This window comes from Centrocercus urophasianus, unplaced genomic scaffold (assembly GCF_019232065.1).
Source record: "Centrocercus urophasianus isolate 14NV4802_14NV808 unplaced genomic scaffold, USGS_Curo_1.0 seq_13, whole genome shotgun sequence".
NCBI classification, from domain to species: Eukaryota; Metazoa; Chordata; class Aves; order Galliformes; family Phasianidae; genus Centrocercus; species Centrocercus urophasianus.
The window spans coordinates 50,061,190-50,084,063 of NW_024884475.1; the positions used below are offsets into that span (position 1 = coordinate 50,061,190).

At 46.9% G+C, this 22,874-nt stretch overlaps 1 protein-coding gene across 8 annotated transcripts in view; it reads right to left on the reverse strand.

Annotated features, from left to right (window-relative positions):
• Positions 1–15,420: 15,420 nt before the first annotated feature.
• IRF2 (interferon regulatory factor 2) overlaps positions 15,421–22,874 on the reverse strand; it is a 40,844-nt gene continuing 33,390 nt past the window's right edge. For all 8 annotated transcript variants that reach the window (XM_042811469.1, XM_042811470.1, XM_042811477.1 and 5 more), the window contains 3 exons: positions 22,302–22,466; positions 18,013–18,059; positions 15,421–16,773 (listed from right to left, as the gene is read on the reverse strand). In XM_042811469.1, the coding sequence (XP_042667403.1) occupies positions 16,462–16,773; positions 18,013–18,059; positions 22,302–22,466 (524 nt within the window). In that variant the 3' untranslated portion in view covers positions 15,421–16,461. The remainder of the gene's footprint in view (positions 16,774–18,012; positions 18,060–22,301; positions 22,467–22,874) is intronic.

A 22,874-nucleotide genomic window follows, 5' to 3' on the forward strand; every position in this document is an offset into this window, starting at 1 on the left:
GCCTCCCTTGCAGCCAGCCTCCCCTTTGCCCTGCTCTGAACCGCCCGCACCTGTGCAAGGGCTGAGCACAAAGCACTGGGTGGCGGCACCCCGAGCCAGGGCAAGGTTCTTCACATTTCTTCACTCAGCATTTACAGCTGTTATCATCTTGGCAACTTTAGGCCTCTCTGTATTTTCGTTTATCTCATCTTGCCTGGCTTTACTTTTGTCCATCTCTTGGCAAAACAGCAGCTCTTAGCACAACTGTGCCAGACCCCTGCAACCACATTGCAGCCCAGGTCAGACAGCAGCTCTGGGGCTGCCAGCACATTCCATGTCTAGAGAAGGACAGAGAGGCACACGGATCGCTGCCACCAGGCCTGCTCTGCTGGGATGACAGCAGGTCCTGTGCCCCAGCCCTCTCCTGGAGCAGACAGTGCCAAGGCCAGCAAGGCACAGCACCTTACTCCAGCCAGGGCTACTGGGCTCCCAGACTTCCTGCAGCTCAGGGCCAGACCCTCTCTGAAGCAGGCTACCTATGAAAACACCACCTACTTAGGCTTTTCCTCGTGCACAAGAATCTTCCAATTTGTCAGGCTGAGAGAGATGCCACAGCTCTCCAGATGTATGAGCACTCCAGTGAAACACAGCACAGCCAGCCCCAAATGCCAGGCACAAGTAGCTTGGCTCGCTGCAAGTAAACACATGATTCAAAAGCTGGGTTTTACCTTGGCATCTGTTTTGACTTGTTGCATACTCTTCTGTCCTTCATTTAGGTTTTTCTTCCTCTCCTAACACTCAGTAGTGAGGACTGTGGTTTGTTTTAACCAAGGCAGCAGCTAGGAATGGAAGGAAAGCACACATGCTGTGCAACAGAATAGCAAAGCTGCAGGCTGCGTGAGAGGGGCAGCCGAGCTGTGAGCGTCCCAGTCTGTGCAAGGCTGCTGCTGCTGCTACCACAACTGCCCAGGGGGGGCTGCAGCTGTGTGCTGGGCCAGAGGGTGATGTGACAGCCCAGGCAGGGTGGCACGTGCTGCCTGTCACCTGCACCTCCAAGAATGGCCAGGTCTCGGCATGGACAGAGGGCCCAGCAGAGACAGTGCTCAGGGACAGGACTCCTGCTAGTGCTCACTGCGGGGTGTCACTATGGCAAAGAGCATGGGCTCAAAGCCACCCAAGTGATCGCTTCCTATGTGCATACAAAAGGTGAATGAACTCTTAAAAATGTCCAGAAGTGGGAGGCACTTGTGATTATGCATTGTTAGCAGGATGAGCATATTCATGTTGATGTCCTAGCTTGCCCTCTGGGCTTGCCAGGGGGAATTGGCAGAAGCTGCAGCTGCTGCTCATCAGGGGTGGGATAATTAAGGACAATAATCAGATAACCAAGTTGGACTCACCTTGAAATGGTGACCTGATGTTTGAGGTGGCAAGGCTGAGAAGCTGGGCCTCCATCACAAGATGCCATGAAGTGATGTCTTTATATTATCTCCCAGCACTAAAGAAATAAAGTCTTCCTTTCAAGAGAGTTGCAAGCTGCTGATTGAGAGTTCCCAAGGGAAAGCGCTACCTGAGGAATGCTTGGTGCAAAGTGCCACAATCTGAGCTCTATTCAGAGAGACAGAAATTCACAGGTCTCCACTCACAGATAGCAGCAGCACGAGGCCTGAGAGGGGTTAAAGGCACAGTGAGCCATGTAACCATGATGCCTCACAATGCCAAATTGTGTTTTGACAGACAATCCCCCTGAAGAATGGGACGCAGGCCAAGCAGTCTCACTTGGCAGAGACAGACCCCAGCAATGCATTTCATCCCTGCCAAGCAATGTTGATTTGCTTTGGTTCACATTCATTTGTAAGCACCCTGTCTGCACAAAGCCCCAGATGTCCTGGGAGACTCCAGCACAGTAATATTTTGATACAAACGCTCTTACAAAAGCTATCAGAGCCTGAGCTGGAGTCCAAGGACAATAGTTTACACAAGTTAGCAGCAATGCCATGTCTTGGAAGAAGCATGAATAAAGACAATCCCTAAGCCCAGTTTGTGCACAAGGAGATATCCCACTGATCACAACTGTTTGGGATGAGATCCTCAGCCAGTTGGAAATCCTCTTGGCCAAAAGCAAGTTTCCGTTTTTGGAAAACTGCCTCCAGTGCCCTTGGATGGCTTATTTCATTCTGTCCTGCAGTGGTGGAATTGGAAGCGCGTTCTCCAGATTCACACTACTGGCTCATTTAGGGTCACCGGCTGCTCCACAGCACCACTTGACCCGTGTCCTTATGCACAGGAGCACATGTGAGAACAAAAGCTCCTGAAAGTAAAATACTAGAGAATCTAAAGTAGGAATTTGTCTTCCTTACTTCTCTGGAGGAAAGATAAGATGGTATAACTCGTCTGGTTGTCATCTTGGATCTTGTTCTTCCATACAGCAGTGGTTAAACACTTTGGCCAACGTAGCCTGACTTACTGGTTTGGTTGCATTTTCCCTCATTAGATAAGAAAGTATAGCCACCTTGATGGGAATAGCATGGTGCTTGTGTTCCTTTGAAGAAGAGGAAGCCTGTACCCATCTGAAGTTTGAAGATCATCCAAGCTGGGCTTGGTACCTCCAGTGAAGGGGCACCCATAGCCTCTCTGGGCAACACATTCCAGAGTCTCACCACCCTCTGAATGAAAAATTTTCACCAAACATCTTACCTAAATCTCCCTCCTTTCATTTAAAACCATTTCCACTTCCAGTATCTATCAAATATTTCTAACCTATGCCCCTGCAGCATTATTATTTAATTAGCACAAGGCCATGCTTGCCTGAACTCCAGTACCTTGTAATGCAGGAGTTCTTGCTTTGTTGAGGAACCCTGACACAATACAGCTCTCTCTGTTGAAGGTGCCCAGTAGCAGTTGTTATATGGGGAAAGCAGATGGCTAGTCCCAAGTAACTGAGTACTGTGTTCTCTGCTGTCAGGTCACTCCTCTGGACAGCGGGGAAATTTACTACCAGAAACAGGGGTCAACATGCTATGGTTCAGATGGGGATGGAAACCTGGAAAGCCAAGCATGTTAATCAAAATCACTTAGTTTATGTAGGATAAAAAGAGAAGCCATCATCAGCAAAACAAAATCTGTGTTATGAAACCTATTGTGCCTTAACTCAAATGTGTTCCTGATGACACTGAGCTCAGTGCATCCATTCACATCCCGGTAGCTCCTCCAAGAGAACAGCAGCGTGCTCTACATGTCCACCAGCATCCTGCACATGGGCTTCTGTCAGTGTCAGGTATCATTTGAGGAGCAGCTCTGAAAGATGAAAGTGTTAGCTTGAAGTTTAACAATCTGAGAGACATCTCATGGTAGCCAAATGTAGGCCCATTTCAGTAAAGTATTACCATTTCAGACTTTCCCACTAAATAAGTGGTAATCTGAGAGGCCAAATATTTGGCAAGTCAGTGATGATCTTCCACTTTCCAAGAATAAAATGATATTCCATATTTGAACATTCTGGTATCCTTCTACACTGGGTGCAAAAGAGACGGTGTTGGCTTGTGCTTAGTACAGTTACAAAGCAAACTATCCAGGACTAGCATAAATATATATGTGTGTCTGTGCGTGTATTTTCATTTGGCATCTTTTATAGCGTTGAGGTTATAGAGTTCAGCAACAATTTCTGTCATCAGCACTTACTTAAAAGTCATGGGAGTTTGGATCTCAGCATGCCAGAGAAGAAGAAGGGCCATTATTCTGACGGTAGGTATTGAAACCAGCCTGGTGGTAGTCATATTTTTGTCCCAAAGGCTGATCTCTGCCCAGTTGCCTCTGCTATCAAACAAGTTGCTGCCCCTAGCTGCCATTGCTTTTGCTGTGTGCCACTTCACTACAGCTGTTTTGGCTTTACATTTTTGATGGCTTCAGTCCCAGGTGTTGGTTCCTGGAGGTTGAAGGTGTTACTGGAAGGCAGGTTAAAGGCTTGTCTTGCAGCACAGTGGGTTCCAGTGTCTTATTGGACTGCCTGGTGAATCACCTTCAGAGAATTCACCCTGCCAAGAAGAGCCATCAGTTTTGCAACAGGTCTGTGTTTGCAGTAGAATGATATTTGCATGGCAGCTGCTTCCCAGCTATGGGATTTTCCCTATCAGCAAGTTACGACTTCTCAGATAAGGCTGGATCTGCACAAGGTTTCCTTACAGGTAAGATCTGTCCCTATCCCCCAGCAGTAACATTCCTTTCTGCAAGAGGGCAAGGTCTTATCTTCACATCAGGTGAATGCCCTCACTCACTGAATGCTCAGGTTACAGAATCTTGGCCTTGCTTATGGCTAAGTTGTTCCCTTGAACTTTTTTTTTTCCTGCACAAATACAGCATTTCTGCTGCCTGGCTGATGGAAAAATAGCAGAAGAGCATCCCTCTGCATTGACTCAGGGCCTTCTCTTCACAGAAAGGTTCATCTGGCCCTGACTTCATTCCCACCTCATTTCTCTGGAGCCCATCACCACATGCCCCCTGAACTTCCACCTCTCCTGGCTCCAGACACACAGGCTGTTCCTGCTGTACCAGCTCCCTGGGGCAGGTTCTCTTCTTCATGTTTGTAAAAGCATGCAGCACGTTTTGTTTTTGCATCCAACATCGTGGCAGCAAAAACAAACCAGCCAATCTTCAGCCAATCTTCTGTCATTCCCATTTTCTGGGGATGGACGAGCTATAGTAACCTCCAGCACCAGCAGCCCCGTGCTTCCCCTTCCCAATCAGGATTTATTTCTCTTGGCATGGCCAACACGCCATTGATTCTCAAGGGCGAAAGTAGGTGGCAAAGTACTTAGCTCTTTCAAGGAAATTTGGAGGTGATGGAAAACAACCCCATAATATGTGAGCACGGAGTGTGGCTGTCCGGCTGCCAGCCAAAGAAGCAATAAATCACCCCCTGAATGCCTGCCACAGGCACTGGATCACCACAGAGACGCTATTTTTCTTTCACTGCGACCGCCCATGTTGCTAATGCACTTAGCAGGTGCAAGAAACATTTGAAAATCAGTATCTTTTTCCGAAAAATAAGGTTAGGGGCCCATTGCTCTGCCTGTTTGGATTTCGGCTTATTTCACCCAAGTCCTACTCAGCTGCAGGTCCCCACTTGGGCTATTTCCAGCACTGCTGGCAGGGATTTTGGAGGGGCTTTCACCGGTCTGTCTTAATCCTGCGCAGCTCAGGTCTCTCTGATGCAGCTACCTCTCAGCGAGGTCTAGTCACCATCCCACGACAGCCGCCTCCACCCATGGGACACCAAGGAGGTGAGCTGGTGAAAGCTTTGTCCCGAGGAAAGCTTTTTCCGCGTTTTGGTGAGCCCAGCGCGCTGTCAGAGAGCCAAAGCCAATGGAAAAGATTTCCGCGCTGCCACCGCCGGGAAGAGAAAGCCGACACCGCCGCTAGGTGTCAGCCCGAGCACGCAGCAGCTCTCCTGGGAAGGTGGACGCGGTACCCGGTATGCTTGCGGATTACCTCCGCTTCCAACACGGCGATTTTCAGCCCTGGCGAGAGCCGGTGAGGCCAGGGGGGAGGACGTGTTGAACGCCAGCAGTTCGGCGCCATGCCTTTCCCTGCTAGCTGCTGCCTGGTGGTGGTGGTTGCGTCTTCTTCCCTTTTGGCAGCCCTGTTCCGGGGCCTGGATCCTAGCACCACTGGTGGTTGCTATGGCCACCTGAGGGGATGCAGCACATGGCACTGCTGCAGCACTGCAGCCTCTGGGGTGCAGGGTATGTGGCTGCGTGGTTGTGCATGTGCACACCTCGCCAAGGATGCTCAGCAGGCCCCTGGCACAGTGCTGGAGACTGCCACCACTTGGTTACTTATGGTGCACTCTGTTAGATTACATTGTGTTCTGCAAAACTCAATAGTTTCCCCTTCTTGGTGGCTTTATACTTTAAATAGATCTGCTTTCTTCTCAAGACAGTTCTTAAATCATGTCTGCTGCTGTTTGAATCCCTTCCAGTTCTTTGCCATCTGTTCAGTGCCAAAGCAAACAAAATGTTCAAGATGCAAAATCTGCTGTGACACAGAAGCAAGAGCACGGTGCAGCTGAAGGTTAGGGTCTCCCCAGGCAAACAACAGCACCTCTCTTGGTGCCTTTTGTGACTGCACCTTCTTTCTTAGGCTTTTAACATACAGAAAGTGTGTAGGATTTTCCATTTCTAAGTTTTTAGGACTCCTCTCCCCTTCCCTTCCTTTTTTCTTTACCTATTTCAAGAATTCCGGGCTTGCAGCTGGGCATTCTTCAGCTCTCTAAAACAGACTGAGGCTCATTGCTTTTTGTATTACTTCTGATCTCTGCAGCATGATCACTTATTTGAACATTGCCGCCATGCTCTGCAGTTCCTTCACTGCAACACAGCTTCATGGCACCAGCCAAGTAGTGCCCTGCAATAAATCTCTGACCTCTGTGGCTCAAAATACCCAAGCAGACCTCTCAATGGATTCAGCTGGGATTCTCATTTGTCACATCTGGTCTTTGGCAGCAAAGGAGAGCCCAGAAGGTGGCTAGCTCTCCCCACAGAAAGCAGCACTGGTTGGTTAATCCCAACCCCCTGGCCTTCTGTTACACCCGTTTACCAGAAGCAGTTCTTGGTCAGTAAGTCTGTTTTCTGCACAATCTGAGCATCCTGAACTCAGTGCAGGACCTGGCAATTCTTCTCCTTAGGAATCCTTTCCCAATTGCAGAGAAAGTGTGTAATCCACGCCCTGCAGTGCCTCTGCTCACCTCATGAAACATAAGCCCAACCCAGCATTGCTCAGTAGGAAGTCAAACCAGAGTCACCCCCCAGATTACTGTCAGTGTCCCATGGCATGGCTCTTTCTACCTAACAGGACACCGAGAGCTTGGAAACACACCACAGAAGCTATTTTGAACATGCTCCATTGCATAATGCAATATGACATTGAGTTGCATCATGGTTACTTGCTGTTGGCTCACAAAAATCCACAGCAGAACAAAGGGGTGGGAGGTAGGCTGCATAGCCTCCCTGTCCACTTGCAGCCTTCCATTGCAGCACCTGAGTTTTTCTTTCTAAACACATGCTGACTTTTTAGCTTCCAGAAAGATTTTCAGCACAGCCTTCTAAAGAAATGAGCTGAAGTGAAGCAGCAAGCAACGCTGCCTACCTGGGCACACTGAGGGGAAAAAGAAGCCTTTAATTCTTTTTCTTTCTTTTTCCTTTTTTCCCCTTTCTTTCTTCATTCCTCCATTTCTTTCTCTCTTTCTTTCATCCTTTCTTTCCTTTTATCTTTCTTCTTAATTCCATTCTTCCTTTCTTTCCTTTTTTCTTCCTTTTCCTTTCCTCCTTCATGTTGGGTTGCTTTCTTCCTCATTTCCCCCTTATTTCCCTCTTCTTCTTCCTGTTGTTTTTTTATATAACTTCTATTTCTGACCTTTAATGCAGACACAGAAAAACAGTCAAAGTGCTACACCTCCTTCTACCAAAAGATATGTGTGACTCGTCATGCTGATCATGGCAGGCATACAAAGGTGTACCTTCTTGCATGTAACACTTCATTAACATCCCAATGCAAAAGCATTGCTGTTGGGCTAAATTTCAGTCCAGAAAGAGGCTGAGATTTCCCCATGCATGGAAAGACACCAACAAAACGCTCATAGACTGTTGGCGGGTTAGCAGCTGGAAATAAGGAGCCGAAACATTCCCCTCCAGACCACAGGATGGGAACAGCTCCCTGTAAGATTAGCATGCTCACTCTACTTCACTAAAGACATCTTTTTCAGTCACAATTTCACTTCTCCTCCCAGTTCTGTGATGATACGGTCCCAAAAAGCAGTTCCTGTTTCCTTTCTCCTTTGCCCCCCACTAGATGGGGCCTGTGTCAGGTCTCAGCCTGGTTTCTGGACAAGCAGATGAGCCAAGGGCTTACATTGCCTAAGCCCACGGCCACTTCCATCCAAGCTGCAAAGAAGGGACAGAAGTGCTTCTATGGAGAGAGAAGGAAAGAGGAACAGCCAATGTCACCTTCAGTTTGCTGTGCAGGAGCTCAGGGCCAACTTAGCAGCTACATGGACAGCCTGTGTGCATGCCCATGTGTGCATAGGCATACCTGTGCGTCACAGGCAGGCAGTGCTGCAGCAGCCCACAAGTCTGCACGCCCAGCTTCAGCGAAGAGCTCAGCACCTGCTTTTCCCTGCTCAGAAAGCAGCTGGTGCTGAGCAAAGCCAACCCCTCCTGTCACCTCCCCCGCCCAACGGCACGCCTGCAAAACCAAATCCTTTCTGTGCACCTGCTTCCTCTTTGAAAGAAGGTAGTGCTCTTCAACAAAAACCAGCCAGAAGGGTGAAGAGCTTTATAAAACATATGAGCTCTAACACATATTTCCTCCCTGCACATGATGGGCTTTTTTTGTCAGTGTGGTCAGAAATACAGATGCAGCAGGCTTTTGCATGTGCTGCCTGTTTGATGGTGCCTGGTGTGTTCCCCTGAATTGTGCTCCCCCAGGAAAGCAGCTGTCTCCATCTAGCACTCTGATGACCTACAGAACCAATGTTCGTAGGGATCAGCTGGCCTCCTACAGGTTCTGGCCTGATCTGTGTGCTAAGTGAGTGCAGCTGAGGACTTTCACTTGGTAAGGGTTTGCAGAGCGTGGCTGAGGTTTAAGGTGTGCACAAACCATACACGTGGCTCTGGGGAATCTGAGCACAACGGCACATTATCACTTTCACAGCCTTCATATCTGAAGATCTCTGAGCACTTGCGTGATCATTCAATGATCAGGGAGTTGCTCTGGGGAAGGTGAAGAGAAGCATTTTTCCACACGATGTGCGCCTGGATAGCAAAACTCATTGCCGTGGGATATTCTGGTGACTAAAAGCATGAACTGGGCCAAGAGAGAATTAAGAAAAACTCACACAAGCTTCATCCATAAGGACACTTGAAACCAGTCGAGATACAACCCCTCCAGCTCACAAATTCTCAAAACTGTTGGTCACTAATTGCTCAGAATATTTCCCAAGGAAACAGTTTCCCCTAATCTTGCTCTGGTTCTGACAATCTTTTCCCAAATGCCTGTTCAGGCCATTGCAGGATACAGGATACTGGTCCGGCCAGGCCACTGGTCTGACGCACATCCCTGTCGTGAAAACCACCGGTCCCTGCATGGCTCTAATAATTAATCAGCTGGAAACAGCCCAAAACCAAAGAACAATACCACGGCACTGAGCAAATATTTAGTCAGGGGAAACAGGGAGAGAACAGGTTCTGCTCCTGGAGAGACCTCATCGCAACCTTTCAGTGCTTGAAGGGAGCTTACAAGCAGGAGGGAGACAGACATTTTAGGCAGTCTGATAGTGATAGAGCAAGAGGGAATGGTTTAAAACTACCAGAGGAGAGATTTAGGTTAGATGTTCGGAGGAAATTCTTTGCTCAGAGGGCAGTGAGGCTCTTGCACTGCTGCCCAGAGCTGTGGGTGCCCCATCCCTGGAGATGCCCAAGGTTGGATGGGCCCTGGGCAGCCTGAGCTGGTGGGGGGCACCCAGCCCACAGCAGGGGTTGGGGCCGAGGGGGCTTTAAGGTCCCTTCCAATCCAAGCCATTCTGTGACTCTGTGATACACCTGTACAGAAATAGCCAGCAGAGTTAAGTGACAAGGCTGGGAGCACAGTGCCCATGAAGGCCCAGCCAGGCTGAGGGCCAGAGGCACTCCTAACAGGCAGCTCTTCACCCAGTCACCCAGAAGAGCTGGTCTCTCCCGAAGGATGCCAGGCACAAGCAACAATCTGGGCTCTCCATGGCTAGGCAGCCCATGCCCCCTCATTGCATGGCACCAGGACAAAGCCCCCTGTTGACACCACGCTGCTGTTGGACAGATGGACAGCACATCCGGCAGCAAGGCCAGTTTCCTGGTGAGGTGCTGAGGGTGTTTTTGCCACTGAGGGAAGTCGGTGCACATCCTGTTGGCTTTACCTGGAGTGACCCATTTGGAAGGTTGTTTTGGCACAGCACATGTTTACATGCGTGGATGGTGAGAGGGGCAATGGCCCCGGACATGAGATGGGAAGGCATCGAGCATCAGAACCCTGCTGCAGCCTGCAACTGTGTATACAGGGAGATGCTATTCACTTAATTAAAGCCTTGTCATAAAAACACCAGCACTCTGGATGCTTCTTCAGCTAATTCTCTTCACAGCTTTTTTTTTCCCTTTCATCAAGGCTGTACTGCATTACCCCAAATTAGCATCTGCTACAGACAGTCGGAGCAGGCCAACAAGATGGGGCAGTTGGTTCCAGCTTGACGTCAGTGATGCCTGCTTCTGACATCCTTATTCAGAGGGAAGCTTCACAGGTTTAAGCAATCTTGTATCAGCTTTACTTATGCCCATCCCTTACATTTTCCCTACTAATTTTGCTTCATCAACCCAAACAAACACTCATAAAATCTCTGTGTAGTACCAAGAAACTTGTATTTCCACACAGACATCACTAGAGACATAGCAATGCTCTCCTCAAACTAACTGCATCATGGCATCACAAGGCCTTTCAGCAAAATAGGCATTATCTCATTTTCCTACAGCAAACTTTGGCCAAAGCGAAAGGCAGCTGCAAGAAGTGAGTGCCCTTCTGCACAGAAGGATGGGCCATGCTGCAGGCACTGGGGCATAAAGCAGGCCAGCAAAGCAGCTCAGTGGTCAGTTTTGTTGATGTCCTTCCTGTGCTTGTGCTTTGGGACACCAAGATGCAAACACCACAGCTTCCTGCCAGCTCCAATGGTGCTGCTCTGTGGGTTTGAGGATGGGCAGAGCAGCCAAGCGGGGAGAATGGCTCAATTTACTGCTAGAGTAAACAGATTTTAACTTCTCTGAGCTCTCCAGGGCTCGCACCAGAGAGTACTGCAGCAGTATTATTTGTGTGTCAATATTTTCTTGCCCTCAAGAGAAAGGTACTCAGGAAAGCAGCCTGCCCGCTGCACCCAACAGGCTGCCAGCAGTGGGCTGGTTAGGCTGGGCTTTTTATTCCTCTGGGGGAAGAAAAATTTACAAATTTGCCTGAGAGTAAAAATACTAACGAAAACTGAAGCTTGACAGCACTGAATGCAAGAGATAACATCTTTAAATGGGCACAGGCAAAAGCCTGTGCCACAGCAAGCGTGCTCAGCACCCAGTCAGCTTCCTGCTGCTGGTCTGAGAGCAGGAATGGTAAGGAGTCAATAACATAGCACCTTACAGTCTGAATCTGATGTGTTAAAGGTGATGATCTCCAAAGAAACAGCCTGAAAACATAATATACAGGGGCACAAAGTTTTCAGAACCTGGCTGTATTTTAAAGGGTGCAATCAGCCAGGAAACCATACATCAGAGAAAAACATGGAAAAGAACCCAAACCTAACAGCTATCTTCCAGAGAAGAGTTGTGGCACTGAGGTCTGAGAGATGTAGTCATGAGGAAATGCTATTCAAATAGACAGAACAGTTGCTACCTTATAAAAAGCAGAGCCCTCGACTCCTTCTGCAGCCCCAGCTGTAGCCAGGGACTCCCAAGGGACAGAGGGAGGGACGGGGACAGCCAGGTGAGATGCACAACCAGAAGCCACATTCACTGCCACATACTGAGCAGAAAACTAGGGCCTGGCCCTGGACAGACTGAGCTGACTCTGCTATCATTATTTTTAGGACTGGAATACTTTTGTGCACAAGAATCTTGCCATACTCCATAGGGAAGGTAGCAGTGGCAGCTCCAGACACCTGCAGGAATCTGGGTTAACACTGTATGATTCATAAACACACCTGGATAAATTTAGGCTTGGGCCTATCATTTCATTTTTTTCATTCCATTGTTTCAGCTGAGTTTCAGGAAGGATGATCCTGCCTTCACAAGAGTCTTCAAGCAGCTCCCTCTCTTCAAAACTGCAAAAAAACAAGCCCAGGTGAGGGATATTCACAGTAGCTGAGGCCAAAGGCTCCTATAAAAGGGGAATGAGTCTCCTCGTGCTGAATTCACAAATGCAGGAGCAGTCTCTGTTCTCTCTCTCCTTTTTCTTAAATGCCACCACTCTTCTTTCCCAGATTCAGAGCAGTCCTCTCTGTGATAGCAATACCTCACACATACGGGACTTCAGCCTTCAGCAACAAGGACAAAATCCTTGGTTTCCTAAGGATCCAAGACTCGTGGTGTCACACTGTGAACGTAACCATGTCAGCCTATGCAAATACGTGTTGCTTTGAAACCACTGGGCACTGCAGCAGAGCCTCTATCCATGGGATGCTCAAAATTTGACCAAACAAGATTCCACGCAACCTGACCTGACTTTGCAGTTAGCTCTATTTAGACTGGGCAGTGGGCCAGGTGACCTCCAGAGGGCCCATCCAACCTGAATTACTCTGCAATTCTGCAATTACTGTCAATCAGCTCTGAGAGAAGGAGTGGTATTGTAGAGACAAGAAGCTCCTACAGGCGTGAGACAGAAGACTGCTTTCCTAGGTCCATGCTGAAGAGGTTGCTGTGTAATTAACCTTTCACTAGAGACTAGCAAGTTCATAAAGAGTCCAGACAGGGAGGAGAAGGGTGTACACCTGCCCTAACAAACTGCAATGTCTTCAGAGCGAGCAGCAAGCACACTGCTGCCTCCCAGCCACAGTGGATGCAGATCACCATGCAGTGAGGGATCAGTGCTATAGCTACGTTCAGCAACTCCCATGTGTGGACATCTCTTGAAGGAGCTTCAAACACCTAAGCCCTGGGAAGAGGGAGAATTTAGCAAATATGCATGCCCTTCCCAGGCACACATCTATCTCCTTTTGCACAGCTGCTCAAGCAGGGTGGGGGCTGCTGTTTTTGGTGCTTAGCTGTCTTTCTTGCTTCTGAGAAGAACTGGAATTGCCTGCCTTTCTCCTTCAACTAGTTCTACTTCTCAGATGGCTGAAGAGCAGCAAAGCCTTCTCCTTGCAAGTGAGAGTTTACGTTGGAAACAAACATTCGTCTATCTATAAAAACTCTGGCAGCCCTCCAGGCAACAGCTCTTGCTTACCCAAGCTCACAGTGGAGCTTGCTGAAGCCAGACTCTCAGCCATGCAGGACATGCTGAAAGGCAGAAATTCAGGGACTTTGCAAGCAGAAGCTATTGCTGAAAGGCATAAAGCCTTTGAGACACTTTGTCAGTGCCAAGTGTGAGGGGTAGGGAGCTTAAAACACAGCTAGAAATGATAGGCTACTGCAGCTTTCAGTACATAATGCATAGGGCACTGCCATCTCCTGGAAGCCTGCAGTGATGTGCCAGCATGTAACATAGCCCATCTGACCCCAGAGAGAGCAGGCCATCACTGGTGTAAACAGAAGCCCTGTTTTTGGAAAAGCAAAAGCCCAGAGTCAGCTCTGTTTACTTTAGATGTTTTCCTGTCCTCACACCACTGCATCTCTGGGCTTTCAGCTATAATTCTAGCACTAAGCCCAGGCTGAGCCAGAAGCAGGAGAACCTCTCCATCAACAGACTAAATACTCCTGAGAGGAGAATGAGAGCACCAGCACCGAGTTTACGTTACAAGATGCTTTCCAGCCCTGCTCTGGGCTGTTTCTTTCCCTGTGCCCTTACGCAGACTCAGTCTCAGTCCAGACACCGTAGCCCTTCCTTTCCCACAGTACGCCTTCCCCAGAAGAGAACTCAAGCCATCAGTCCTCCATTGAGCCTGGCAGCTCCTTCCCAGCCACAGGAAAACTGCAGCTCTTGGCTTGTCATTGTATGCAGCCATAACCCAAAGGTTAATTTTGAACAAAGCACCCAATTCTTCCTCCCCCACAACAAAAATTCATCAGATGAGGGTTCTTCCAGCCCTAAGTTTTTCCTGACAGCCCCTTTCCAGCCACTCTCCACCTGCAGCTCCCAGCCCCAACCACAGCCATGCCCTGGGGGTGGCCCACCGGTCTGGTCCAGAGAAGTTGGAGCAAAGAGTTTTGTGCAGCCTATAGAAGAGAAACTCAGAGGGAGTTGATCACAGTCTCCTGGTGCCTAAAAATTAGTTCCAGAGAAGATGGAGGTATTCTCTTCAAAATGATTCATGGTGTCAGGACAAGAGGCAATGGGCCCAAGCTGCTTCAGGGGCAACTCTGGTATAAAGAATGTTATGTTCTGTGAAAACTACAAAGCGCTGAAGATTGTTGGGTGAAGAAGAGTTTGGTCTCCCCTACTAGAAAGACTTGGTTGGACATGGTTTTGGATAACCTAGTCCAAGATTCTGCTTTCAACAGGTGAGACCCAATGTGCCCTAGTTCATTTCCACCCTAGTTCTTCTGTGATCCTGTGAAGTCACTGCCTAACAGGATCTTACCATCTTAAAAGGGGCTGGGAGATGCTACAGAACAACCTCCAACCGAAGCTCTAGCCCTCTCTTCCCAGACCCCTGGTTTAGTAAGACAAAACTGCAAGTTTCATGCAGACTAGTGATGAAATTTAAAATTGTAGTATCAGGTTAAGAACATAGGAATATCCTACTGGCCAGAACCTGAGCCTTTCAAATAGCCAGTTCATACATCTTCCTTTGATACAGCCAATTTTGCGTCCATTACTGCTCATCAGACAAATACACACAATACTCTATATGTACTCAACAGTTGAGATAACCACACTTGAAGAACACTTTGTGTGAAGCTTACAGTGCTTCACAGGATCAATAGCATGGCTTGTCCACTACCACCATGCAAACCTGCAAGCTGCTACACACGCTCCATTAGATACAGATTGAGGAAAAATTTAGATTAGATGTAAGTGGGAAGTTTTTCACACAGACTGCCCAGAAAGGCTGTGTATGTCCCATCCCTGGAGGTGTTTAAGACCAGGTTGGATGGGCCCTGGGCAGCTGGATCTGAGATTCAATCTAGCAGTTGGCAACGCTGTCAGCAGCAGGGGGACTTGGAACTAAATGGTCTTTGAGCTTCCTTCCAACCCAAGCCATCCTACGATTCATCCAAACCAGAGAAATCAGAATTTGCCATCATGGAGCAGATATTGAAAACTTGAAGAATGTTTGCTTCGAGTATTTACTTGACTTCTTATTCATTCCACTAATAAGAAACTACTGTTGAAAACTAGTAAACTGAGAGCAAACTAAATAGTTATTTATCAGGAATGGGGCAAGCTCAGCTGAGCCCACACTAGGCTGCAGATGAACATCCCCAAGTTCCCTTCCATGAGATGCCTTCCTCCAAGCTAAACCACGCAATAGCACCAGGAGAGGTTCTGCAGTTCCCAACCTGTGCACGTGAGGCCAAACTTGAGCTGGTCGCCATTAAGCACTAGTTCCTCTTTCCACCTCAAGATGTCTCGAGCAGAGAATTTCCCTCTCTGTCAGATGAGCACTGCAGAAATTGTAAAGGTGGCTCATGCTAATAGTTCACTCTGAGCCGTCATATCCACCTATCAAACACCCATGCCATCTGGGACTTCTGCAAGATTAAAAAAGAGAGACAAACAAGAGGATTATTAAAAATTTAACTATATACCATATTTATTATCAATCCACAGGATAATCTGATTGCTACATGAGCTCATAAAAGCTATTTCACCTTTACAAAATTAAAAAAAAATGTGCCACAAGGATGTAATAACTGCTGATAACCAAGGATTGAATCTTAAAATTATAAATTTGCTGTAGAAAAGATTAAAAAAAATTATATTCACTTTAGAATTTTATTTTGAATAAAATATTCCCCTGTATAAAAAATAAAAAAGCTTGCTCTGGTTAGAATTAGAGTATTCTTTTTTTTAAATCTGGGAATTTGCATAACATCTCTGTAATAGTTTTTTTTTTTTCCCCTATTGTACCACGCGGCATTCAAGCATAGCAGATTAGAAAACAAACACGAGAAGAGAAAAGCAGTCTTAAAATGTATGAAATCCACAAGGAAAGTTTTATCTTTCTTTCCTTTCCACTATTCTTTCGAGACACTTTAGCAAGAATAGCCTTGGAAAAGAATACAGGTGGGGAGGGACCTTCAATGTGCCATTAAGTAGAGCAAGGTAATAAAAGGCCTTTTGTAAGTGCTTTCTTAATAAGGTGCAGAAGCAGACTGCAACGTTGCTAGTACTGCACTATGTACAATATTCACAATAGATTTTTTCTTATTTAAAAATATTCCAGCTAGTTCACATTTTCTCTTCCATTCTGAGGCTTTCAGTTCCATCACGGCCTTGACAGCAATAAGCGCAGCAGCACCACTTCCCTTGTGGTCAGTTGGTCCTCTTATGAAACACTGGAACCTGCAAGTGGGCCAAAGTTCTTGTTTTATTTTCCTACGTAGCAACCCTGCAAGTCCACCTTGGGTTCAGATGTACACACTGACGGCTGGAGTCCTGAGTTAAAAACACTCCGGCACTGGAGTCAGACACAGCAATGTTTTATATTGCCAAGGCTTTCTTTACCTTAGATTTGTCTAATGTGCGTCAAGGGATGAACCTCTCCTAGAGAAACGTAAAATACAAAACCAAACAAAACAAAGCTAAAAAACACACTGTCACAGCTTAGCAGCTCTTGACTCTTGACTGGGTGATGTCTGACGTTTTCTTGATGACGCTAGCCCGTGTCTCGCGGTCTGGCCGGCTGCTGCTAGTGGAGGCTGTGGACATTACTTGTGGCAGAGGGATGTCTGGGAAAGGCGGCCAGGAGCTGTTGTAAGGCAGCGGGCAGCTTTCTTCTTTGATGGTGACCTGGAGGTCAGGCTTGTTGGCTACAAAAGTAGCCATGCTGGGAAGCATATGAGAAGTGTTCCGCATTCCCAGATTGCTGAGATATTGTTTGCCTTCGATGTTTTTCTTCTGCCAATGAAGTCGTCCCTATGAAGGGGAAGGAAGAAGAAGGAAAGACTGCATGAGTGAACACACTTTGCCAACGGCTCCCAGCAGTAAGATAAAGACAGAAATATGCACAAATCGCACAGGAGTTACCCCATCTCTAAAAGCCTGAGTCACCAGCAACTGCCTTTGAATATCTTTGCTTTCTGTCAGCTCTCCCTGTTAAGTCCTGTGTCTTAATCCTGGTGGCTCTCCAGCGCTCAAGACACTCTGCCCATTCTTCTCATGGAAAACAAAGACCTTACACACGGTATGCCATCGGCAGAATTGGACACAGGTGACCTAAAACTCAAGAGCTTCAAATGGAAGTCTCCTCCATTACTGGGGAGGGCTGGCACAGAGACTCAAAAGCACTGTCATCAAAGGTAAGGCTGCAAGGAAAGCCCCTTGGCAGCATGTCCACCCATCACAGGGATGAAGTCTGATAAGGAAACATGAGCATCCTGTCCTTTCATCATCACACATGCTGCAGTGGCACTGCAAAGGAGGGTCCCCACTGGGTTTGGGGAGATGGGGAACACCCACCTCAGCCACCACTGGTGCAGCAGTTGGGGCATTTCCACACTTTTCTCTCTTCCTTGTAACACAAATTCTCACAGGTAGCTTGTTTTCCACCTGCTCATGGAAGTAGGAACAGTCCTCTGGTACACAGCAGAGGAATGACACTATTATAACCACACAGACAGAAGGTAGCTCTTGCTGTGTGCTAACTCAGTCTTGCCTGCTTTTGACCTCACACACCACAAACATTGAAGTTGTATTTCCATCACACGTGTAAGCGTTTCCTCCAATTGTATGAGTTCACATGCCATTTAAGGAAAACAAAGCAACTGTGCATCAGCTGAGACAAAATACTCACTACCCAGCAATGTCAATGCAGCGTACACATGCACGCGTGCGCAAGACAAGGTTCAATAGTTTGCTCCATACTGACAAACCAGCTGACACTGCTGATGGCTCTGCAGAGTATTTCCTCATGAAAATCAATTTCCTTGTAGCTTCAACAGATGAGGAAGAATGAACTTGCAGAGATATCTGTTCTGCTTGAAAATCATCCCAACATTTGTCTCCCCTGGAGCTTCCTACTTTTTCTTTCTCCCTCAGCTACTAAGCATGAATGCTCCACTAGCACACAGTTGCAAACGAAGAAGTGGAAGGAATACCTCAGGTCGCTGTTTTGAAGTCTTGCTCCAAAGCATTAAAAATCCAGAAAACACTTACCTCTGCATTTTCTTCATCGCTTGGAACACTGTCGGTCGTTTCACTTTCTGTCAAATAAAACAGAAGCAAAAATGAAACCCAAGTAATTTTATCTGCAGTAACAAAATCCAGCTCAAGAGGCATGATCCACTTCATACAAGTACAAGCAAACAGAGCCAAGCCAAACAAGCAGAAAAGAATAGTAAACCACAAACCCCCTCTAAAGTAATCTAAAGGCCAGACAACACAGCATCATTGGACTATGGAGTAAATTCATATGGTTATCACAGTTAATACGGATACACTCTGAAATAGACTGCAACAGAGGTGGAAGAAGCAGGTCAATGTTACTGCTCACACTTCTGGGAAGAGAGAGACTCCTGCCGGTGGGGAATGCCCCCTCTTCCCCTTTTTGGCTCTTGGTAGCTTGAGCCCAGTTATGAGCAAAGTCCTGTGCAAATCCTTATTTTTATCTCCCTGCAAATCATCAACAGCACCACCCAAGAGGAGATAAGTGCGGTTTTGTTTCATAAACTGTTATCTCAGTTTGCCACCTCAAGACTTCATTATCAGTTCTTGCACCTTATTACTGCTGTTACACTTTGCTCTTGTTTCAGTTTTGCCCTGCCTCCCACTTTATTCCTCATCCTCATCCAACACTCCAGCACAGAGAAGTGGGCAGCCCCAGCACCTCCCATTTCCAAACAGAGCACAGAGACACACACACACCAGCTGCCACTCCTCTGCACGGGGCGGGGGGGTCAGGGGAGGACAGGACCGCAGCTCCAGGAAGATGCCCACCCACCTGCAGCTCAGCCCTTGCTTGCAGAAGAGCCCCACTGTATTTTCAAGCCCTCTAGGTGGCCCTGCTAGAGCAGGGGTAGGACCACATGATCTCCCTGCACGTCTCCAGACAGACTGGCAACTCCCTGCTCTTCCCCAGAAGCTCAGCTAAGGACCAGGTTTAGGCAAAGAGCCATTGCCTCATGGGCTCAGTTGTTCTTTCAGATGCAAGGATCTAAACTGCACTCAAAGTCCTTCTGAAATAAGTAAGCAGGCAGCTCAGCTGCTAAACACCGTTAACTTCCACAGCTGGCACCTTTCCTACTCCAGAGTCCCAGCCACAACATGCAGCAAGGCAGAGGATCTAACTGTGAAGCCCTATGAAGTTAACACTCTGCAGGGCTCCTCATTCACTGGCACAGGTATAGAGAGATGTGACAACATGACAAAGTTGGCTAATTAAGCCAGACTAGGAGGGAGGGAAAGAGGAAGGAGAGGCAGAAAGTAATCTATACAAAAGGAGAAATGGTCCCAGAGACAGTCAATAGGAGGAATCCACACAGAGACAAGAAACACATATTCCTTGACATGAAGAAGCATGTGGCAACAGAAAATAGTGATGTAGATAAAAAGGAATCCATCCTTGATGTCTATACATAACAAGATGCTGAGCAAGAGAGAGCACTATAGTTAGGAAAAGCCATGGAAGCCATTCCAGTATGGAAAGTTAAAGAGGTCATTTGAATCAGGAAGGTTATTTGAATCAGTGTCAAGATGAGGTTGACAAGAACAGCCTTGGTACTAAAAAAAATGGATTTCATAGACGTCAATGGAAATATGAGGAAACTCATAAGGGCCAGAAATATCATTTGCCTGTGTAACCTCAGAAAGGAACTGGAGGTGTTTTTGAAATAAAGCAGATTTATGTAGGACAGCTGATACCTACTACTTTTTTTGTTGTTATTTCAGAAGAGCTAAACTATGCGCTCCTGCGCAGCTGTTATGGCCATCCTCTTTCCTGCCACTCAGTGGTAGCATCTGACAGAATAGGCAACTGCACTCAGCCGAGCCACAAGGGCAGGTTTAGGGCTCCACATCTATATGATTTTGTGTGTAACAAGATAAAGCTAGAAACATCACGAGAATGACCCATAAATGTCATTCTCATGATGTCAAGCGCTGTGGTGAAAAAAGTTCAATTTTTTTCTCATACCCAGTTGGACCAAGTTCTGTTGCTTCAATTTCTGCCTTTTACTTATGCACCTGCGTGAAAGAGCCTCACTCAACCTTCTCTACAACACTCCAGATTGAACAAGTCCTGTCCCTCAGCATCTCCTCACAGAGAATGAGTGCTTCAACCCCTCATCACCTTGGCAGCCTTTTCCTACATTTGCTCCTGTTTGTGTCTTTCTTCGACCAGGGACTCAAAACTGGACCCAGTACACTGGAAGCAGTGTGACTTAGCATTGAGTAGAGGGAGATGATCACTTGCCTAGATCTACTAGCCATAATCCTGCAGGCTGTGGCTTTCTCTGCAGCCAGGGCACTTTGCTGGCTCATGTCATAGAATCACAGAATCACAAGGTTGGAAAGGACCCACAGGATCATCCAGTCCAACTGTTCTCCCATCACCCTTACTACCACAAGCTACTAAATCATATCTTGTAGCTCCTCATCCAGACACCTCCTGAACACTGCCAGGGACGGTGACTCCACCACCTCCCTGGGCAACCCATTCCAGTGCCTGACCCCTCTCACTACCATCCTCTTTCTGCAGAGCTACTCCGGATCCCACTCGCCGAAGACTGAATCACTGCAAAGGGTTCTTTCTTCCCAGGCACGGGACTTTGCATCTGTCCTTGCTGAACTGGTTGAAATTGGTGATCTCAAAGGCCTTTTCCAACCTAGATGATTTTATGATTTTGCTGACATTGTAAGATTCCTGTTGGCCCATTCCTGCTGCTTCTCTAGGTCTCTCTGGATGGTGGCCCTGCCTTCAGGCTTATTGATGGTGTCCTCTATTTGGTGTCTACTTTAAATTTTGCAAGCATGCACTCCGCCACCTCTTCTGCTCACTGATGAAGGTATTAAAAAGGACTGGTGACTTCTGTCTGCATTCCAAGAGCTTAGATCCTTTAGCTGAGATTAAAAAAAAGCATCATTTTTGCTTTTGCACAGCCAGGAACAGTTTTGCAAGAAACATTTGGAACAAGGACAAATGTTTCAAAGGCCCAGTCTCCCACTACTAGTAAATTAAAGCACCCCTCCCTATGCTTCGCAAAGCCCTTTTAAATGCTCTGACCATTACAGACTAAACACATGGGGAAGCGTGACCATATATCACCATTTGAGACTAATGTTGGAGGCTATTCAACAGAATATCATAATATTCACCCAGACCCAAAGATAAAAAATCCTACATACATATTTTATAAAAATGCATCTGGAAGTAATTCAGCTTAATGAGTCAAAGGCAAAACCATGTATAAAATAATAAATTGCAGTGGGAACAATTAATTCTCAAGTTTGCCTAAAAAGATGACATTTCTGTTTTTGCCTCTGTCTCCTGAAGCTTGCAAGTTAGCAACACATTAAAAAAGGAAGGACAGGTTGGATATGAAACTTCTTCTACTTTCAAACGTGGTTTTGCCCTGTTTCCTACAAAAAAAAGGCTTGTATGACTGCAGGAACTCTATGATGTGCCCATGTGTACATTTGTTTGTTCTCCCCTAACAGCTTCTGAACATATTGTCAGCCTTGGATAAGGGATAAATAAGGGCCAAGACTCTTAACTTCCTACCAATTTTATGAAAATAAGGAGCCCGATAACAACAAGAAACCATTAGCACCCTGACTCAGGGGAAAGCTTGTTGTCTCTCCCTTTTTTAGATATCAGAGAATCCAGATGGGAGACAGACGTTGGAAACCAGACTTCCACAGACCCCTTCTTATCAGTCACTACATGGCTGCTCTGGTCTGCAGACTATTTGTAACAAGACATATCCACGCCCTCCACGGGCCTTCAGATTCACATTTGCACTACATATCATTAATGCAGCCTTTAGCACTCTGTATCCATTATGGTAAGCACCATGGAAACATACAGCAGATTACGACCTTTTATCTTTAAAAGATCAGGCTGCCAGGGGGGCATAATATATTTGCAGTGTATCACTTGTACCACTGAAAATGTCCCTCTAATAAAAGATGAAAAGGCCTCTCTACGTTACATCCAAAAAGGTTCTTTTTCCATTAGTCACAGGCTAAAAACTGCAGCTTATATTTCCATCCTCAGCTCCGCTGAGCTGTTTCCCAACGTAAAATTAATATACAGGACCATGAGTTTTTGAGTTAAAAATACAGAAGCCAGCAGAACAGACATTACTGAATCTGTATCTGTGCCAGCTGCCCTTAAAGAGCCTGCTATTCTCCAGAAACCCCTGCCTCTGGGCCTGGCACTCCCTAGCAAGTTCAGTGTCTTCTGAGCATTTCTTAAAAAGAACATAAAGAAACATGAGGATGCTTACCTGCATAGGACGAGACAGGGGAGATCTGTAGGGGGTACAACTGGCTCATGCTGAGAGGCTGTTCATCACTTTCTGTTGTCACCTCTACCACCTGGCAAACATCTGGAGGATTGGCAACTATCACCTGCTCCTCGCTGCTGCCATCAAGGTGCGGCTGTCCTACAACTTGGAGTTAGAACAGAAAAATCCATTACTCATAATATGTCAACTCTGCTGAACCTCTAAGAGCATGTTCCAAGGACAAGCTTGGTATTTGACTGAGCTGGAATCTTTAACACAGTCTCAGCACCTTCTTCCACATCCATCACCTGCTTTCAATGGGACTTCTACAGGAAAACTGTGTGATTTATTCAATTTCCCCCATCTTCAAAGAAATTTCTTTTCCACTTGTGACAACTGAGAATGCCTAACTCTTTCCTGGCTCTCACTCAAAATGCCCATGAGCCCACCCCAAAACACAAGCTAACCTGATGCTTTCCTAGGGAACACCAAAGCCACAATCTTTCCTCACCAGGACATACAGACCATGGCAATCTCTCTTAATCTGGGAAAGCATCCTCACCTAGCAAACTG